Raw genomic sequence first — 19,248 nt, forward strand, 5'->3', positions numbered from 1 at the left:
CTGTAAAGGACACAAGCTCCTGGATGGCTTCTGGACGCTGAAGACTGCAGAGGACAGACACTGGGGGGCTTGCTTGCACTTCTCCTAACACTTCAGGGTTCTGGAACTCTGTTCAGGCTCAGTGAATCCAGACTTTCTCTTTCTGACTTCTAAGTTAGGATCTCTAGAGGGGAGGTCTTTGTACAGTGGGGCAAAGCTGTTCAGAATTTAGTATCGGCTGAGTCCACATGGGTACAGCAGATGCTTAAAAGATGCTTTGTGTATGAGACATTGAATTTCACTGCAGAGGAGAGAAGACAGCCTTGTGACAGCACCCAGAAGAAGGCAAAAGGGAATCAAGAGATCTGAGCTTTGATTTTGTTTCTGAAACTCTCTGGCTATATGATCTGAGCCCTTAACTTTGTGCTTCAGGTTTTTTTCACTTATAAAATTAGGAGGTAAAACTTGCAAGACCCAGCCTTAAAATGGATTTCGAAACTACCCAGTTGGGGGTGTTTTAAAAGGATTTCACTACTTCCAGATGGGCAGCAGAGGTTTATGGCATTACAATGGCGAGGGGATGTCAGCCTGGGCCATCACCTCGTCTTCCTGATTTCACCACACCTAGCCTCTCCCAGGGAGGGGGCTGTCGTGGATGCAGAGTCCTCTGTTCTCTAAGAAAGGGAACCCCAGAAACAGCATTTGGGACCAACCGTCTTGTACAGTGGTTGAGAAGAGCCACCTGTCGATGTGGCCCCCACAAGCAAGGACTGAAGGCACAAGGGCGTTGCCCAATCCTCTTGTAGAGCCCAATACAAATTCTCCAGGGCAAGTCACCCAAAGAGAACTGAAGGACAGACACCTTAGGGTGCTATCCTATCCTACGGCAGAAGTTCTCCAAGTGCGGTCTACAGACCTCTGGAGACCCTGAGGCCCTTGCAGGGGGTCTGTGAGGTGAAAAGTATTTTCACAATAATACTGAGACATTTGCCACATGTTGGCCTTCACCCTGATGGTGCTAAAGCGTGAACCCGCTGTCACTTAGCGCCCATCCAAGCAGTGGCCTCGAAGGTTGTCAGCAGTCACTGCCAGGAGCCGCAGGAAACAATGCAAAGAGTCAGCTTCACTTTAGAATGTTTTTGATGAAACAATAAAAATTATTAATGTTTTGTATTAGTCTCTGCACGTCTGAGTACACATTTTTCTCCCATTCTGTGTGACTAACTGGGGAACATGCATGAAACACTTCTGTATATACTCAGATATGATGATTGTCTTGAGTAAATGCTCTTACAAGCTGGACTGGACACTTTTATTTTCATAAACATCATTTTTACTTGAAAGAACCAATGACAGACAAATTATGGCTATTCCGACTGGAGAATGTGGTAGACGTTTTCTCAAAAATGAAGTGAGCTTGTCATTTCAAGGAAAACAACAAGACAGGATGCGTTGCCAATGACGAAATTCAAACTTTCAAGCAAAACTTAGAATTTTGGAAAACTTGAATCTGTCACTATGAATCTGGTAGCTTTCTAATGCTTAAACATGTTTCTAATGAGAATGGAAGCAATATTAATGAATGTGATTTTTTTTTTTTTAAGATTTTATTCATTTATTTGCGAGAGAGAAAATGAGAGACAGAGCATGAGAGGGAGGAGGGTCAGAGGGAGAAGCAGACTCCCTGCCGAGCAGGGAGCCCGATGCGGGACTCGATCCCGGGACTCCAGGATCATGACCTGAGCTGAAGGCAGTCGCTTAACCAACTGAGCCACCCAGGCGCCCCAATGAATGTGATTTTTGATGTCTCAACATCTGGACCATCTGCATAACTTGGTAGACCAGTATGTTCCAAATGACCAATGTATGATGTCACAAAATCATTTATTTGTAAAAGATTCATTCAAAGTGCAAAGTAAAGCAATGCATTTTAATGTAACAGAGTACACGTTTAATGCTACGGTTTCATGTTCTACACTGTAATTATCCTTTAAGGAACTACCCTTTGGGGATGCCTTGGTGGCTCGGTCAGTTAAGCGGCTGCCTTCGGCTCAGGTCATGATCCCAGGGTCCTGGGATGGAGCCCCGCATCAGTTCCCTGCCCAGTGGGGAGCCTGCTTCTCCCTCTCCCTCTGTCTGTTTGTGCTCTCTGCTCTCTCTCTCTCTCAAATAAATAAATAAAATCTTAAAAAAAAAAAAGAAACTACCCTTTGTAGAGTTTTGGTATAGTATCAAAGAAGATTATCTGTAATTAATGAAAAAGTTACTAAAATATTCTTCCTTTTTCCAGTTACATATCTGTGTGAGATAGAATTTCTTTATATACTTCAACCAAAAAAACATACCACAACAGGTTGAATGCAGAGGCAAATAGGAAAATCTAGGTGTCTTCTAATTAAGTCAGATATTAAAGAGATTTGCAAAAATGTAAAACAATGATGCTCTTTCACTAAATTTCTTTTGTTTTAGACAATATAATTATTTTCATAAAATATGTTAACATGTAATGGGTTTATTATTGCTAATTCATTATATGTTACTTTTTAAATTAATTAATAAGTAATATTTTAAAACTTCTGTTTTAATTTTTGATATGTTGAATTTTGATAGACACAACTCATATAAGCAAAAGGATGTTTCAGTTCTCAATAATTTTTAAGCATCTTGAAATTAAAAAGCTTGAGAATTGCTGCTCTGAGATCCTTGTGGACAAAGTGGTATTTGGGATGAGCAATAATAAAGGGGAGAGGGACCTGACATTTATCAGTTTGCACTATGGTTGGGAAGCATCATGACTTAATTGGGCTTCATGGCAATGGTTGGTTATCAAGACAAGATCATCCCTGGAGCAGCGAAAGGAAAGTCATCTATTACTTAAGATTAGTAGAAATCACTTCTGCCAGCATCGAATTTTCAAAGTCCTTCTTAGACCCTCTCTGTGTCCTTCCCATTGGCTCCAATCCTCTGACCCCTCTCCCTCTAAGGAAGGTCTGGCCTACAATTCCTCATCAGTATTGGCCATGGTGACTAGATGCGAGCTAGAAATCTGCTTCCCAGGTCTCAGCGAATACTACTCTGAATTCAACAATCAGTACCTAATACTTGGGAAGGCACCAAGCACTTCCAAGGCACTAAGAATGAAAGATGAGTGTGTCATGGCTTTTGTTCTAGAGGACTGCTCTGCCTGATAGAGAAGAAAGACTCCTTAAGAAATAATTACAGTCCGATGTGATAAACGCTCCTCTGTACATAGTGACCAGATTTTTCCAACCCCAAAATAAGATACACTGACATCTGACAAAGGAACAATCCTGGGGGAGCTAGAGCACATGTCTGTTTTATTAAGAAACTCCCAACAACTCCACAGAAATTCTGAATAGATTTGTACTTGATTTGGCCCAAAGACCCAGAAACAATGGTCTGTACTTTTTTTTTTTTTCCCCCAAATTCTGGGGAATAACAGTGTCACAACAGAACAGCACAAGAAGCTCCTTAGGATTACGAAAGATGAGTAATGGGCCCCTAACATTTTATTTCCTCTGGGTTAGTGGACTGGAGGCACTGGAGGAAATTTTTTTCCATCATCCTTGTTCCAAGTGGTTTCTTCCTCCCCAGGAAGAGAGTCCAACTTTGTTCACACAGGTCTCCCACACCAGCTGAAGCAGATCAAGCTGAATCCCAGAGTGAGAAGAATGAACTAGGAAGAAGCTTCTAAGATCCCAAGTCTTGATTACATGTGGGTAAAATTAAATAATCTTGATCTGCCAAGTCCCTGCTGGGCGGGCTGCCTGGGGACTATGGAGGCTCTGGTCTGGACCAGGTCTTCTTAAGTCCCAACTGCGTACCCTTTGCTCCCCCTTTTTAGGGGTTGACCCAAATCCCTCTTTTTAATCTCTTTCTCCCAGTTCCACTTGTCTTTCCCAGCTGTGGCAACTCAAAAGTGAAATGTATAAGAATAAAACAGACAACGAACAGAAAAATCGTGCTCAGTGCCCCACACCAACAGCCTGCCACCCACAGTTAGAGAGAATGAGCGTCACTGGGTCTTAAAGGCAGTCCAAGGAGCCTGACAAATCCCTTTTCAAATCTTGGATCCACTATTAACTTACATCTGACTAGGGGCAAATCATGACATCTCTCTGATATTCAGTGAGCTCATCCACAAACACAGGTTATTCTGAGGATTAAATGACATAACATATGTACAAATGCTTGGCACACGGTAGGTCCACTACTCATCATTAGAATTTTCACATTTTTGTGTGTGATTATTCAGTAAGTGCCTGTCTCCCCACAAATCTCTGAGTTGTATGAGAATATGGGTTGTGTCTTTTTTTGTTCACTATTATTTCGCTAGAGCTTAGCATGGTGCCTGGCACATGCTAGGTATTTGTTGAGATGATCATATGCTAAAAGGGAGTTGGTAGGGTCCTGATTAAGGATCTTCTCCAAAATAGCAAGTTTGGGGCCTCTTAATAACTCCTATGGATTGGTATTGGCTGTCTGGAGCATGGTGTCATGAAGGATTGTAAGGTGGTATCTGGAATCCGTAGGGAAAGTGTGTGCAGATAGATTACCAGCATTATGATTGAGGATGTTGAATGTTTGTTGACCTTAATCTGTGGAGTCAAGAGCAGGTCCTTCTTGCCAGCTATTTCCAGCACAGATAGATCTATTGTGTAATTCATGGATAGAGCCTCTTTAGGGGGACTGAGGTTACCAAATGCTTGACCCGAAGATAAGCAGCATGACCTTCGAAATATTTTTTTAAATCACAGATTAGAACAATGCTATGCAATGAAAGCTCAAAGCATACCAGTATTATATCTGCTAATCTTGATGAATTCACTTTCTGGGAATGTGTATTTCATGAGTCAGCTGGTAAAAGCCAATAGACCCGACATACTTCGGCTGGTTTACCCCACAACCAGACAACTTCACTGCACGCCTTCCCCCAATCCACGAGGTGTCTACTCTACTCACGAGGGTAATCCTTTGGGTGCGTCTTCTCGGACCAATTCCCATAAAATGTGAGTCTGTACTTGGCAGTTCCACAGGCACAGCAGTCTAAGATTGGTTTGTCAGTTACCCCGTCAAACATGGAATCTGAAACAGTCAGGGAAATCACTAAGTTAGGAAACAAATGTGGGTCACTTATAAGGCAGCACCCTCTTGGTCTTATCCTGTCCTTAAGGCTTGGGAAAAGAAGATGACGTGCAGTTTTCATCGACTAACAACACCCAGAACCAGGTCAGTACTCGGGCTATAAAGGATTTTTATATAGCTCTAAGTATGGTAATTATATTCTGCAAATAAAAAAGACTCAGAACTTTTTGCTCTAACAATGTGAGGAGACCTGTGAGACCAATAAGGCTGAATATTTAGGAAACCAGGGATAAAATTTCCTGTTATCCTTTTTTCCCACAATAGGACTTTCCCACTAAATTTTAAGAGGAATATGCATGTGTGTGTTTTCTCTAAGAAATGTTCTCTGGGGCTGAATTGCCAGGACCAGAAGGAACAGCTTTGCAGAGGAGCAGTGAGAACAAGTAGACAGACATGAAGGACTGCTGAAAACTATTGTAAAAAATGCATATATAGTCACATCCCTTCTTATCAAGCTTTCAGAGACTTGGGAGGGGTGAGGGTTTAGGACGATGTTGGTAAGTTCAGGTTTACTTCTGAGCACAGCAGCAGCCAGGAAAAACTTAACAAGATTCCTTCTCTGTCCCCATTTTTATCTGTGAATAGCTGATAAGTGAGGAAAGAGAGATTACATGAATAAATTCAGTATTTCCGATTGTCAAGCTCACATCCCTAACTGCATTGTTGCTTTCAGTCTGTTCTGCTTCCTGCAAGACCAAACAGAGGCTTACAGATGCAACTTGCTTCAGCTACTTTTTCTTTGGTTTCTCCAGTGGTATTAACATAAAGGTTCTTTTTTTTTTTTTTTTTTTTTGGCAAGTTGGACATTTATTCTTAAATATTATATAAAGAGCAGTGACAGTATAAAAATCTTTTTGAGTGTCAGGAAGAGCATTTAAAAGTCTTCCTTGTGGAATTCACTGGGTACCTTTGGTCTGAACATGCAAAATCAGTGATGGATAGAAGAAGTGAATTCTGCACTCTAGGATGGAGCAAAAGTATGAAAGATGGTAATAATAACAACATTGTATAGAGTCCTTGTAGGTGCTGATCTCTTTCCATGCACAGTCTCATTTAATCCTAGCAACCGTAGGAGGTAAGTACTTTAGTTAATACCATTTTGCAGATCAGTAAACTGAGGCAATTAGGTAACCAGTGCAAGGTCACAGGGTTAGTAGGTTTGCAGGCAGAACTGGAACTCAGGCCTTTTTGAGTCCAGAGTCCAGGTTCTTAATCTTTGTGCTGTATCACTCCAGGAAGGACCTTCTGCTGGATAGGTCTGCATAAACACCAATGAGAGTAATTTTTGTGTGTGTATTTCTCTATGCTTTTTCAAGTGAAGGCTGGTGCATCTAAAATATGGCCTCCCTATATAGCTCCAGGGTTTCTAAACAGCACCAAAGAAGAGGTCTGAAACCACCCAAAATAGAAATCATTGTTTGGCTATTTTTTTTTTTTCTACACTTGGAAGAGGCCCGCGCATTGTCTGTGCTTAGGAGCAGGCTCTCCGTTGCTTAATGCACATGAAACCCAGGTACCATTCCTGTGTAAGCCACTTTGATAGTTAAAGGACAAGCCCTATTGAATATATTTCAGGAAAGGTAGCGTAAATTAGGAACTCTTAAAGATTTTTTTCCTTTTACATTTCCATTATTATTATTATGATCAACTATGTTATAAAAGAACTAAATTAGTTTTGAAAAAGGGATTCCAAGCTGAGAGATACATGGAGAGGTTTCAATTGTAGCTCCCAGGTGCCATTTGATGACAGAGCAATCTCTCAAAAAACCAAAATAAGGCAAATTGGTAGCTTTACCTTCTCAAAAGGGCTTTCAGATATGGGTAGTAAACTTAAAGATATATTCAGGAGTTCAGGGGAATACACTTAACAATAAACCTTTTGGAATTCCAAAGGAAAATTAGCTTCCATTTAAAAAAATAAGGCTCTAAGTTTGAAACTAAAAACAGACCTACTGTTCCCTTTGAGGAAAAGCCTATTGAAAAGGAACCAGGTTTTTAAAGGGTGATGATGACCAGAGGTAACTCACCCCTCTTCTGCTAACCGCAGCAGGGCCTGCCCAATATGGGGGACTTCCGGCCGTGCTGATCCCCTAGCTGCCCCCTCTCTCATTTCTACTCTCCATCCATTAGCTTCTTCCTTTTCAGCTCTCCCCTTAGTCTTCCTTTGCTCCTTATTCCTTCTTTCCCACATTTTCCTTCCTTCTCTGCGTTCCTTCTCTATCTCTCTCACTTCATCGTTTGTGACGTGGTATTCAAGTAAACATGGGCATGTATGTGTTTCATATAGGTCACCTTTTTGAATATTTTATGTCTCTCTGTTCCTAATTGTAAGGAACTTAATATTTAATGTTTCTTTAAAAAAAATAATGATTGCCATTGCCTTTTATCTTTGCAGTTGTTAATTTTTCCCCTATGGATGCACAGCTTCAACTGAGAAAAAATACTCGATACTAGTTTCTTTCTCCCCTTCCTTGACAGATTTGATCTGACTCACCAAGGAAGCTGAGAACGTAAAGACCTTAATGGAAGAGCTAGAGATAATTAAGTAGGCATACACATTTAAGAGAAATCCTTTTGCTCTCTGCTTACAAATTAAAGACTTTCTTAAGGTGATCTGCTTTTCTAATTGTGGGATTTCCTCATGGGTCTGCTGTCTCTGGGGATGGTCTAAAACTGCACGTAATGATCCTTCAGCCCAGGGCCTGCAGGACCTTTTTTTGCCCACAAAGTTGCTGTTGGAAAACAATCTTCTTATACATAGGCATGTTTAGTCATTTTGATAGGATCTCCGCTTCAGAAGTGATAACCAATACAGACTTGCATGCCATTTGACACCGAATCTGCAGAATTTAGCATATTTGTCTAGCTTCACACAACATCAGGGCTGAGGCTCTGGCAAGTGCACTTTAGTTAATGATTGCTGTCCGTATGCGGGGGTGACAGCAAAGTGTTTCCTAAGAACCCTCAAATCTGGGAAATAAGACTGTCCTCTGAATGTCAAGCTAACAAAACCAGACCACAGTGGCTGTGATTAGCCATCTATGGGTGTAGATCTAGAGGTGGCTTATAAATGTGTGATCCAGAACACTCTGACTCTACCTCATGGACCTGCATGTCATCTCATGGAGAGAGGGCAGGAAGGGGACCGTACTTTAGGAACAAAGAGCCTCAATAGTCAAGATGTTCTGTGCTAGCAAAAAGGCTGAGTAATTAAATATAAAAAGGAAGGCCCCCAAAGCCGTGTGTGGTCATGTCCACCTGGAAGCTGACTAGGCACCTGGCCCCCAGGTTCTAGCTCTCTGGCCCCTACGACGGGTATAACTCTAATGCAGGTGTCCAATTCTCTCCCTCTGCTCTTTTCATGCTTTCCAAGCCATCTTCCACATAGAACCTAGTTTCTGCTCTCACTCGTCCAGAGGGAGCTATGCTTTGGTACAACGCACTGAAATGTAGTCCCTTCAACAGAAAGGCAGTGGCTAAGAACACTGGCTCCTAGGTCCAAACCCTGTTCTCGACCACGAGCTGTATGATGCTAAGTGAGATTTTAAAAACTTTCCATGTCTCAGACATTTCACCTATAAAATAGGGATGATCTGACAGTCTTTACCATATAGGGCTGTTATGCAGAGCGCATGAGCAAGGCACGTGAAGTGCTTAGAATAGTGCCTGGCATATAGCAAAGCACTTGAAAAATATTAGCTATTATTATTATTTTCCCAGAAGACCCATATGAAACTTTCTTTCTCTCAGCAGCTTATGATTTACTAGAATTGGAGATTACTTCTCTCAAAATGCTAACTGCTCTAAATGCAAATAAAAATTCTGCAAAAATGAATAGACATTAGACAGTTAAGATATATAATTGTAGAACATTTTCTATTTTTATTTAGTTCTTTAATGACTTGTAAACACATTCAGATGTTAAAAGTCCTAATTTTTTATGATGGATTAATAAACAAGCTTTTGCATACAGATAACAATAGCTAACACACACACACACACACACACATATATATATAGCATTTACTATGTGCCAAGGAGGCGCTGTACTATTTTAAATATATATTAAGTCACAGGGCTGGGAAGGGCAGAGTGAGGATTCAAACCCAGGCTGGATCTGAATCCCAGCCTCTTCTCTGATCTGCCAGTCTACTTGATCTCCATGAGCTTTGTTAGAGTGCCTTCAACCCAAGGAGAGGGCATCAATAAGCCTGCAAACCTAAGGGCCACGTCCTTGAATGTGGCAAACTCATAAAGTCAATGCTCCCTCGGCAATCCCACCTCCCGCTTGTCTTTCTTGGAGAAAATCCCCCCATGTTGCCCAGGTGCCTCACAAGTTCTGCTGGTGATTATTCCAGAGAACGATTAAAGACATCTTAAAGGTACACAATTGTGCATTTCTTAATTAAGTTCTGTGAATTATTCCAAGGAACCTCTTTAGAATAATCACTGTTTCACAAAAATAAGAAGACGACACCAATATAAGGTACATTATCTCCTACCCAGGGAATCAAAGCTGAGTAATTAGAGCTTAATGCGGATCCAATTATCCACTACACACAGCCAGATTAAAAATCAGTGCTACGTGAGGGAGCAGAACCTGGAGAAGCTCAGAAAGCCCAATCACCGAAGTCCTGCCACTGGGTGGCTGGACTGAATGAGCCCCCTTCCATTTCTCTGGCTCCTCCTCCACCTGCAGTCCTTACCTTGTTCACAAAGTTTCTTGGTCAGAGAGCCCTCATCTTGGAAATAAATGATGCGTTTCTGTACGATGCTGGCCCTGTTGGGAAAGAAGACACAAGTGCAGTGGTGAGGAGAGAAGGTTCGAGGGACGTCGGATCCTGGCCTGGCTGCCTAAGGCTGTGTGGCTTCGGGGGAGTCACCCCTCACTCTCTGTGCCTCAGTTTGTTCATTGGAAAACTGGCATTCATAATAATGCATACCTCATGGGATTGCTCTGAGAACTAAATAAAAAAACGTGTACGTCAATACTTAGAAACCACTCAATAAATATTAGTTGTTGTGCTGTCTGCGGTGCTAATATTATTGTTAAGGTAAGAAAGTGAACTAATGGCATTTTCAGTAACTTTTCTCAATGGCTCATTTTATTATAGTTTTGTATCAAACGACTGAAGTCATTTATAGACCCACCAAATTCAAATCAGAAAAGCATGTCAAGTCCTCTTCCTGAAGGGGAAAAAAAGAATTTGAAAATGTATTTTGATTTGCTCTGAAAATGTCATTCTCTATCTTTCCTGAAAGTCTAGACGAAACTGTCTCCTACATTCTGAACAAAGACAATTTCAGCTGTTATATCTCTCTCTTAAACATGTCAAACACAGGATCTTAGAATCTGGAAAGAATATTTGGAGGTTGAAAAATTACTTCTGGCCAGCACACATTTTCCCTTTAATCTAGGGCTGCACAGACAGACTCCGTCTCCTTTAACCCACTCTGCTGTGTATTTTCAGCTGGCCTCACAGACATTGAACCCTGAAACCCAGCGTTCCTGTAATGTGAAGTCTACAACACTTAGCAATGAAATGGTACCAGTGGATTTCAAGCCCTTTCTATTGATTTTCTTCAGCAACGCTACTCAATCAAAAGGTAATTTTTACTTTGATTGGCCCTATTTCACAGAGAAAGGGATCCCTTGGTTCCATACAGCTAAGCACACCAAAGGAGTGTTAGGGTCACATGATCTGCCCTGTGTCCCATGACTGCAGACCCAGGCAGGGGTCAATGTGTGCATGTCTCTACAGAATATGGAGGCAGTTTTCTCGATGGTGTGGGCCTAGGCCAAGATTACTTTCCAAAGAAACATCTACTCTAAACCCAGTCTTGCACAAAAGAATAAAATTCAGACCAGCCTACAGATGTCTTTTATAGTCTTTCCTTTCCCAAGAGAGATGAGATGTTGAAATAAATGAATGAAATATGCTTTTTGTTTCTGCAAAACTACTTTGATCATTGATCCTTTCTGTTGACCATCAAGCAGAAAGTTTCCTCAGGCCAAGAGAACTCTCTTGAGAACACGCATTCCAAAGCCAAATTACAAAGCCTTTTGGTAGTCAGAGCATCCCATTATCTACCACTTCAGAGTGTTCCCCACCAAGAAGAGCCTCAGAGAACCCTGTGGATGGTGAGGAGAAGGACTTGTGGGAAGTAGCCCAGGTTTGGCATTCTTGCTTCAATTAAACGCTTCATCTTCTTTCCTACCAAAGTGGCCTCCTCCCCCATTTGTCTTCCCCCTGCTTAGTAGCCAGACACTGGCCAGGGACAAGTCAGATGGGGCCACTTCCCATTCTCAAAGTTGACAGCATAGTGGGGAGAAAGCACCAGACAGCTAAATCCGCAGCTAATCATTTAACATGACCGTGATTAAGTGCTGAACAGAGAAGTCCCCAGGATGTGGGAGAGTATAACACAGGGGGTCCTGACCAAGCCAGGAAAGACTCCCCTCAGAAAAGAAGGCTTAGATTGGAAAGAGTAGGAGCTCACTAGGGCAAGTGGGAGAGAGAAACAAAGGAGAGGACATCCTTTAAAGATCCTTGATGTGGGAGGGTCATGGCTCACTGCAGAACTGACCAGTGGTTAAGCCAGGGAGATGGTGTAAGATGAGCTGGGGAGGTGCACAGGGCTACATCACCCCGAGTCTGCAGGGAGATGGCATTTTACACCAAGCTTGGTAAGATCTCTTTGACAAGTGCATCCTAAGAAATGAGATAATCAGATTTGCTCTTTTAAAAAGAGCACTTGAGGGATGCCTAGGTGGCTCAGTCAGTTAAGCATCTGTCTTCAGCTCAAGTCCTGATCCCAGGGTTCTGGAATCGAGCCCCACAATGGGCTCCCTGCTCAGTGGGGAGTCTGCTTCTCCCTATGACCCTTCCCCTGCTTGTGTTCTCTCTCAAATAAGTAAATACAATCTTAAAAAAAAAAATAAAAAGAGCACTTGGGGGTGCCCAGGTGGCTTAGTCTGTTAAGTATCTGACTCTTGATTTTGGCTCAGGTCATGATCTCAGGGTTATAAGATTGAACTCCATGCTGGGCATGGAGCCTGCTTAAGATTCTCTTTCTCCCTCTCCCTTGCCCTTCCCCACCTCTTCCCCTCTCTAAAAAAATAAAAATAAAAATAAAAAATAAAATAAAATAAATAAAAAGAGCACTTGGGCCATAGAGTAAAAATGAGTTGGTGGGTGGTTGCAGTGTAGAGTTCCCAGGCAAATTAAATTCTACTTCAACAAAATTCACTTGGGATGCCTGGCTGGCTCAGTCAGTTGGGTGTCAGACTCTTGATCTCAGCACAGGTCTTGATCTCAGGATCTTGAGCTCAAACCTTGCATTGGGTTCAGCATGGAATCTACTTAAAACAAAACAAAACAAAACAAAACAAAATTCTCTTGCTAACGTGGCTTGAAAACCGCTGATCTATAGGATAAAATACAAAATTACCACTGTATTCAAGGCTTTTCATAAAATTTCTCCCAAACTTCATTTGTCCCCATTTTGTGCCATGCTCCTTGGGTTCCAGAGTTTGAGAAGGGGAATAAACTTCCTCTTATCTGAACACCTCTTCCACTCTACTGGGCCCTTGCTGGTGCTGTTTCCTCTCCCAGAATCTCCCCAAATCTGCCTTTGTTAGCATCTGTAACAGATACTCTGAATTTTCTTCCTCCTGCTGTGAATAAGAGAATAATGGCAAAGCCTATGATCACATTTAGAAAAATTAAATCACCCCAAATTTTCAAAAGTATAATTGTAAAAATGTGGGTGGCCAGAGATAGAAAACATGTGTTTCCTATAAGATGTTTTCATTTCCTTCATGCCTTGTTTTATGAAGTCTGTGATGGCTTACTCTCTCTTTTTGATAATAGTTCTAATTTCTGAGCCCTTCCTATGTGCCAGTCACTGTGCTAGGGAGGCCCTAAATTTATGTACATTACCTTATATATCTTATGTTTTACATATATTACAACTCCTCAAATTCCTTCCTCATCCAAAACCGTTAGGTTAGATGCATTTTTGAATTCAGAATTTTACAGATATTAGGAAGTTAAGATGATAACATACTATTAACATCCCCATAATCAAACCCATCAATATTCTGTAGCAAAATGTAAGAATATTCATAATAAGACAGTAAATAAAAACCTTAGTTTCCTGTCAGTTTAGGTCAACTTTAACAAGCAAACTTGTTAAAATGCTCTTAGTTTTAGAAGGATTAAGATGAAAGTTTGGAGCTAATTTCCCCTTTACCGGTGATGATGACCGAGATGCAGGGGGGGTAACAAACATGCTGAAGGTTTTGAGGTTTCCCCTGTCTATCTCCAAAGCTCATGACCTGTCCTACGTCCAGCATGGTTGTAAGGGATTAAAGATGATCACATATAAAAAGTATAATTGGCTTGTGAGGTAAGTGTTATTATGAAATGTAACTGCAAATTGACTTTCCTTGGCTCCATTTTAGCATCGCATGGAACATACCGTGAAAAGCTGAGACTTTGGTGGGTTTCCCTGGAGCCTGGGTCATGATCACCTGAGCTCTCCACGAAGACTGAGCGTACATCTCCATGCCCATGCTTGGCCAAACCTCTGGATTATACCCTTTGGATTTCAAACTCTGTGCAGATCAAACGTGGGATACAAGGCTTGTTCTGATCTGACTTTATCTTTATCTAATCCCTCCTGAGCACTCTGTCCAAGCCATACACTATATTTGCCTTTGTAATCTCTGCCCCTGGGCCTCTGTCCATGGGACCCCTTCTATCCTTTTCTGTGACTCCTCAACACGCATATGAGCATAAAACACACACACACACACGCACACACACACACACACACTTACTTCAGTTACCCAGAACTCGTACCCACTAAGCTTGGTTTCTTGACTGGCTGCTTGGTTAAGTGCTCTTCCTATGAGCCACAGCCTCTTGGATTTCTTCCACTGCAGCACTTAATAACCTGCGCTCTAACAGCCTATTTACTTTTCTATCTCTGTACTAGTATATAAGCTTCTCGAGAGCAGGAACTGTATCTTACTTACTTCTATTGATGTGAGCAGTGTTGTAGCACTCGGATTCAAGGAGAAGGAACAGAGTTTGGGGATAAGGAGAGGATTTAAGGTTAAGTGGTCTGTAGGGCATGATGGTGGCTGATCTAGTGACCTTGGACACAGGGACCTGTAACTCAGGAGGGATGTGGGGGGTGGGGAGCAGGGGCATGTGAGTCACTGGAGCGGAAGTTTCTGAGGCGGCTGATGTCACCCAGGGCAAGTGTGCAGAGTGAGAAGAGAGTCAGGTTGAACCCAGAACTCTGGGGAAGACCAACATTCACTTGCGGATATGCCGGCAGAGACCAAGATTTGGTACGCTTGATTGCAGAAGATGTTTCTTTTTATTCCTCATCTGGTCAACTCCTGAGAAAGTTTATATTCTGAGAAATGCATTTCATTTTGAGATGTTCCCATCAAAAGTATAAAACTCGGCTGAGATTTATAAATCATATTATAGTTCAGAAAAATAATAGCTTTACAAGATGAGAAAACTGCTGGTAAGAATTCCCTTAGCATTTCAAAATGACAAATTTCTCCCATTCTGTGTTGCAATTTGGCAGTCCTCTTGCATAGCATTTATGCACTGATACACTGAATGCTCTCTTATCATGAGAGAGCGTGTCAAGGAAATCTAAATTACATTTCTCAGTATGTTTACTTCTCAAACTTTGCAATATTGAGGTTCTAAATAACTTACTAATCATTTCAAAAGTTTTATTTTAAACCTAAGGTGGTGGAGCATTTCTGGATCTCTTAGATACTTGACCCTTTTCTGTCTGCAGGGTTTATTCATTTGCTGTTATTTTTCCTTGGGGAATTTTCCTGTTGGGATAAAGTTAGAGTTTGCTAAGTTGTGGGTATGCTGTCTCAGGCTAGGCCTGGACCTCTGCTCTCACCAAAAAGGGATACGGAGATATTAGAAACTGAAGGACTTGGGAGAAATCAGGCCAGGAAATGACTTAAAAATTCACATGGATCCTCAGTGCCTGGGTCACTGCTGTAGAGAGATAATTCATGTAAGGTCCTTAATACATGGCTGTTGTGTGAAGTAGATATTCACTATGTAGTAGCCATTATCCTTACTGTTGTTAAATCACCATCTCCTAGCAAGTGCTTGGCACATGAAAGTATTTAATAAACAGTAGCTATTATTACGATTAACATCCGGTCTGTCTCCTTGGCTTGTGGAGAGAGGAGTAAGGGTGCTACCTTGGTCAGCTGCTTCAGGCAGAGATACTGAATGGCCAAAATGAAGCTCAGGTTTGTGGTCTCCAGACTAAGGTTGCCAACGCTCTTCCCAAGTCCAGTAAAATCCCTGCTACTGAACATTTCTTGGGGTGCTTTAAAAACTTTGCCTACAATCTCAGGGATGTTTTTTCATGGAAGTGGTCCAGCTTATAACCAGTGACATCTAAAGAACAACTCTGTGGGAGCACCCAGAAATAAAATATTAGAGTCATGGTGATGGTAATATCATCAGGGGCTGAGGCTATTTGCCTTATTTTACTTCACGAGGATGCCAAGTACTAAACTGATCATGGTCTCATGTTAAACAACAAATATTTACAGAGACTGGGTGCATTCCATGATCCAAACTCTTCCCAGTTTTTTATATGGCTTTAGGTGGATGTCAGGACATGAAGCTATGTCCAGGAGTAGACAGGCACCCTGGCATCCCGTCATAATGTGCCCATGGGAGAAGAAAAGTGAAAGCTTATCTGCAGGGCTCCATCTACAACACCCATGAGTTGGATTTGGGGAAGCATCTCAGCTCATGGCCAACAGTAAAGTTGGCCTGGCTGCCCAACAGTAAAGTCAGAATCTACATTTGGGGTCACAAAGCTATAGACTCAGAGACTGGTATAGTCATCTACAATTACTGCAAAGAAGCAATGCTAGTAACTGCCATGAGATTATTCCTGCTTAATTATCAGTCATTCATAAAACACTTACTGAGGACTTATTTTGTGTCAGACACCTGATAGGAGCTGAAAATTCAAAGATGAATAAGAGACAGTGCCTTCCAGTAAGGAGATCCTAGCCTAGTGGGAGAAGAGCGAGACAAATAAAGGAAACAGGAAATCAATGTTGAGTGAGATGATGGAGGAGCCACGGGAGGCAGAAGAGCAGTGACTAACTTGGCCTTTGCAAGGCTGCAACTGGAAACCCTGAAGGTTTGAATTAAGATTGGGGCAGTGGAAATAGAGAATCTGAGACACACGTTGTAGGAAAATTTATCAGGCCTGGGTAACTTACAGGACCTGGGCAGAAAGAGGCGGTGGAGTACAAGATAATTTATTTGTTTTTTGTTTCTTTAACAATGAAACACTCAAGTCCTTCACAAATATTAACTTATTTAATGCTCCCAACAATCCCATGAAGTAGGCGCTACCATTATACCTGTCTTACAGATGAGACAGCTATCAGAGGGAGGTAGGTTAAGTGACAGCCCCAGTGACTAGAGGGAGGGATGGTGATGCCAACCACTGAAACAAAAGACAGAAGGCGCAAGGAGGAATTTTTTTTTTTTTTAATTTTTGGAATTTGTATTGAGATAATTGCAGATCCACATGCAGTTTTAAGAAATAATACAGAGAAATCGTACACTGTCCAATTTTCCCCAATGGTAACATTTTGTAAAAGTTCAGTCTGTATAATGTTATGGTGAGGACATTGACATTGGTACCATCCACCAGGCTGGAGTCTGGTAATAAAATCGTGTAATAGGGTTAGATGAGGGCCAGATGATGCCATCCTAAAGAAAGTGTGCCTATGACAAGCTGCCACACTCTAAGAAAGAACATTCTCAAATGACTCTCAGAATACATGGTATGTTGGAACCCCAAGTGGAGAATCATCTACAAGTGCTATGGTGACTCAGGGGTAGCAGGCCATTTCTGGCTGGGATGAGGTGGGGGTAGAGGTGGTAGGAATGAGGTCCATCACAATAACTTCTTGGAAAGATGCCACAGAAACTGAGTCTGTAACCAGGGACGGGCACTTTGTAGCAGTTAGAGCTGTACGCCAGAAAGAGTCCCTAGGCAGGTCCACCACCCATGGTCTTTCCTTTTTTTTTTTAAGATTTTATTTATTTATTTGAGAGAGAGAGAATGAGCAGTGGGGAGGGGCAGAGGGGGAGAGAGAGAGAGAGAGAGAGAAGCAGACTCTCTACTGAGCAGGGAGCCCGATGCAGGACTTGATCCCAGGACCCTCAGATCACGACCTGAGCTGAAGGCAGATGCTCAACTGACTGAGCCACCCAGGCACCCCATCCATAGTCTTTCTATACCTAACCTGGGCTACCAGCACTCCACAGTGCTGCACATACACACACAGCTTATGTTATGACCAGAATCTGGCTGGGAGGTCTGTTCGGTTCTTAACAAGACTACATTCCATTCCCAACCTTGTATGATGATCATTGGATTTCTCAAGCTCTTGAGTCACATCATTGAACATAGTTACATCTACAAAGCCCCGGTTTTAATTTGAACAAAAACTGGAGAAGAAGTATTTTTAAACACAGTTTATTTCTTCTCAGAATGACCCCATCACCCTGGGGATAATGAGCTTATTATGGTTCCATTTTTCTCTTATTATTGTCCAATTTCAGACCTAATCTTTATCATATAGCTTGTCAATACTATTACTCCAACACTTACCTTCCCAAAATCCAATGGGAAATTAACAATGAGGAATTGATTTTCATAAGAGAGATGTGAAAAGAAAAGAATAAAACTGGATTATGTTTTAAAAGAGCTAATTTAGATATGAGAGGCATTCAAACCAGACAGGCATTCATTTACTCGTGTTTTGTTTACCAGAGTAGGTGCCACAGAGCTAGCTGTGTGAGGGAGTGGAGGTACAAGGATGAATAAGGCCTAGTGTGACATCCAATAGTCAACAGCCTGATGAGAGAGAGAGAGGGAGGGAAAGAAAGAGAGAGAGAGAGAGAGATACATAATCTGCTGACTCAGAATCCTGCATAATGAGTGCTGGCATCTACTCAGTATCCATGCCTTCCGTCTTTCATGATTTCATAACCCTGATCTTTGGGGGGTGATACCAGGTAAGCCAGTCACAATAGCCCTGTCTCACTGCCCCAGCCTTCCTTGCAGCTGGGGAGTGGGTGCATGTGCCCCACATGTGGCCTCACTATCAGAAGGGGAGGTGTGCAGGATGGAGGAGAGACCATGTGAGAAAGCTTTGCTTTCCAGCTGAAAAAAATTAATGACCTACCTTGCCTGTCCCTGTTTTTTTCTAGCCTTGACTACAAACACAATGTGGGAAACAAAGCAGCCATTCTGTGACCATGAGGAAAAGGCAGAGAAAAAAAGCAGAGACCCTGGCCCCGACACTGTTTAGCTACAGAAACAATCCAAGCAGTCACCTACGTCTGGCCTTTTAATGTTTTATCAAAAACAAACAAACAAATCCCTCTATTTGTTGACGTTATCATTAGTCAAGTTTCTTATGAGCACTGCTCTCAAACTGATAGAAAGAGGTTTGTATGAACAAACCATTGTGGGAGCACAAGGGAGCGTGGTTCAAAAGGTGAGGTAGAGCCCGTTCTGCTGACCCTAGATACTGGGCCAGGAGATGGCACTGGGGAGCCACTGGAGGATGCTGGTGGGGTAGGGGTGCTTTGATCAGAAGAGTCTTGGAGAAAGATGCTCTGTATTTGGTGGGTGGGAGGTCATTCTGCCCTTTGCTGGGACTTTTGATGGGACGCCAGGGACAGGCACCTGTTCACATTGACTCGGAAGAGAGCAGGCAGGCCTGCAGGTAAGAACCAGTGTGAAGAGTGACATGCCGGAAAGGAAGCGGGGTGGGTGGGAGTTTGACAGGAACACACAGGAGAGTGAAATATCCTTTTTTTTTTTCCCTCTGGAGGAGGCTTTTATATGCCTGTAAGCTGTGGCCGAGGAAACAGTGGGAACCCTTAGGGGAATCTGTTAGATCACTGGTTGGAAATTTGTCATCTGTTGGAAAAATCTTAAATAAACTCACATGGACAAAATAAATAGACTGCAGGATGTATTCCCAGTTGT

The 19,248-nt window shown here is 42.1% G+C and overlaps 1 protein-coding gene across 1 annotated transcript in view; it reads right to left on the reverse strand.

Annotated features, from left to right (window-relative positions):
- The window catches only part of SPON1 (spondin 1), a 244,865-nt gene that overhangs the window by 136,839 nt on the left and 88,778 nt on the right, over positions 1-19,248 (reverse strand). The window contains exons 4-5 of the mRNA XM_034995093.1: positions 9,852-9,925; positions 4,963-5,085 (exon numbers count right to left, since the gene is read on the reverse strand). Of these exons, the coding sequence (XP_034850984.1) occupies positions 4,963-5,085; positions 9,852-9,925 (197 nt within the window). The remainder of the gene's footprint in view (positions 1-4,962; positions 5,086-9,851; positions 9,926-19,248) is intronic.

Source organism: Mirounga leonina, unplaced genomic scaffold (genome assembly GCF_011800145.1).
Source record: "Mirounga leonina isolate KUSES-001 unplaced genomic scaffold, KU_Mleo_1.0 Mir_92, whole genome shotgun sequence".
Lineage (NCBI taxonomy): Eukaryota > Metazoa > Chordata > Mammalia > Carnivora > Phocidae > Mirounga > Mirounga leonina.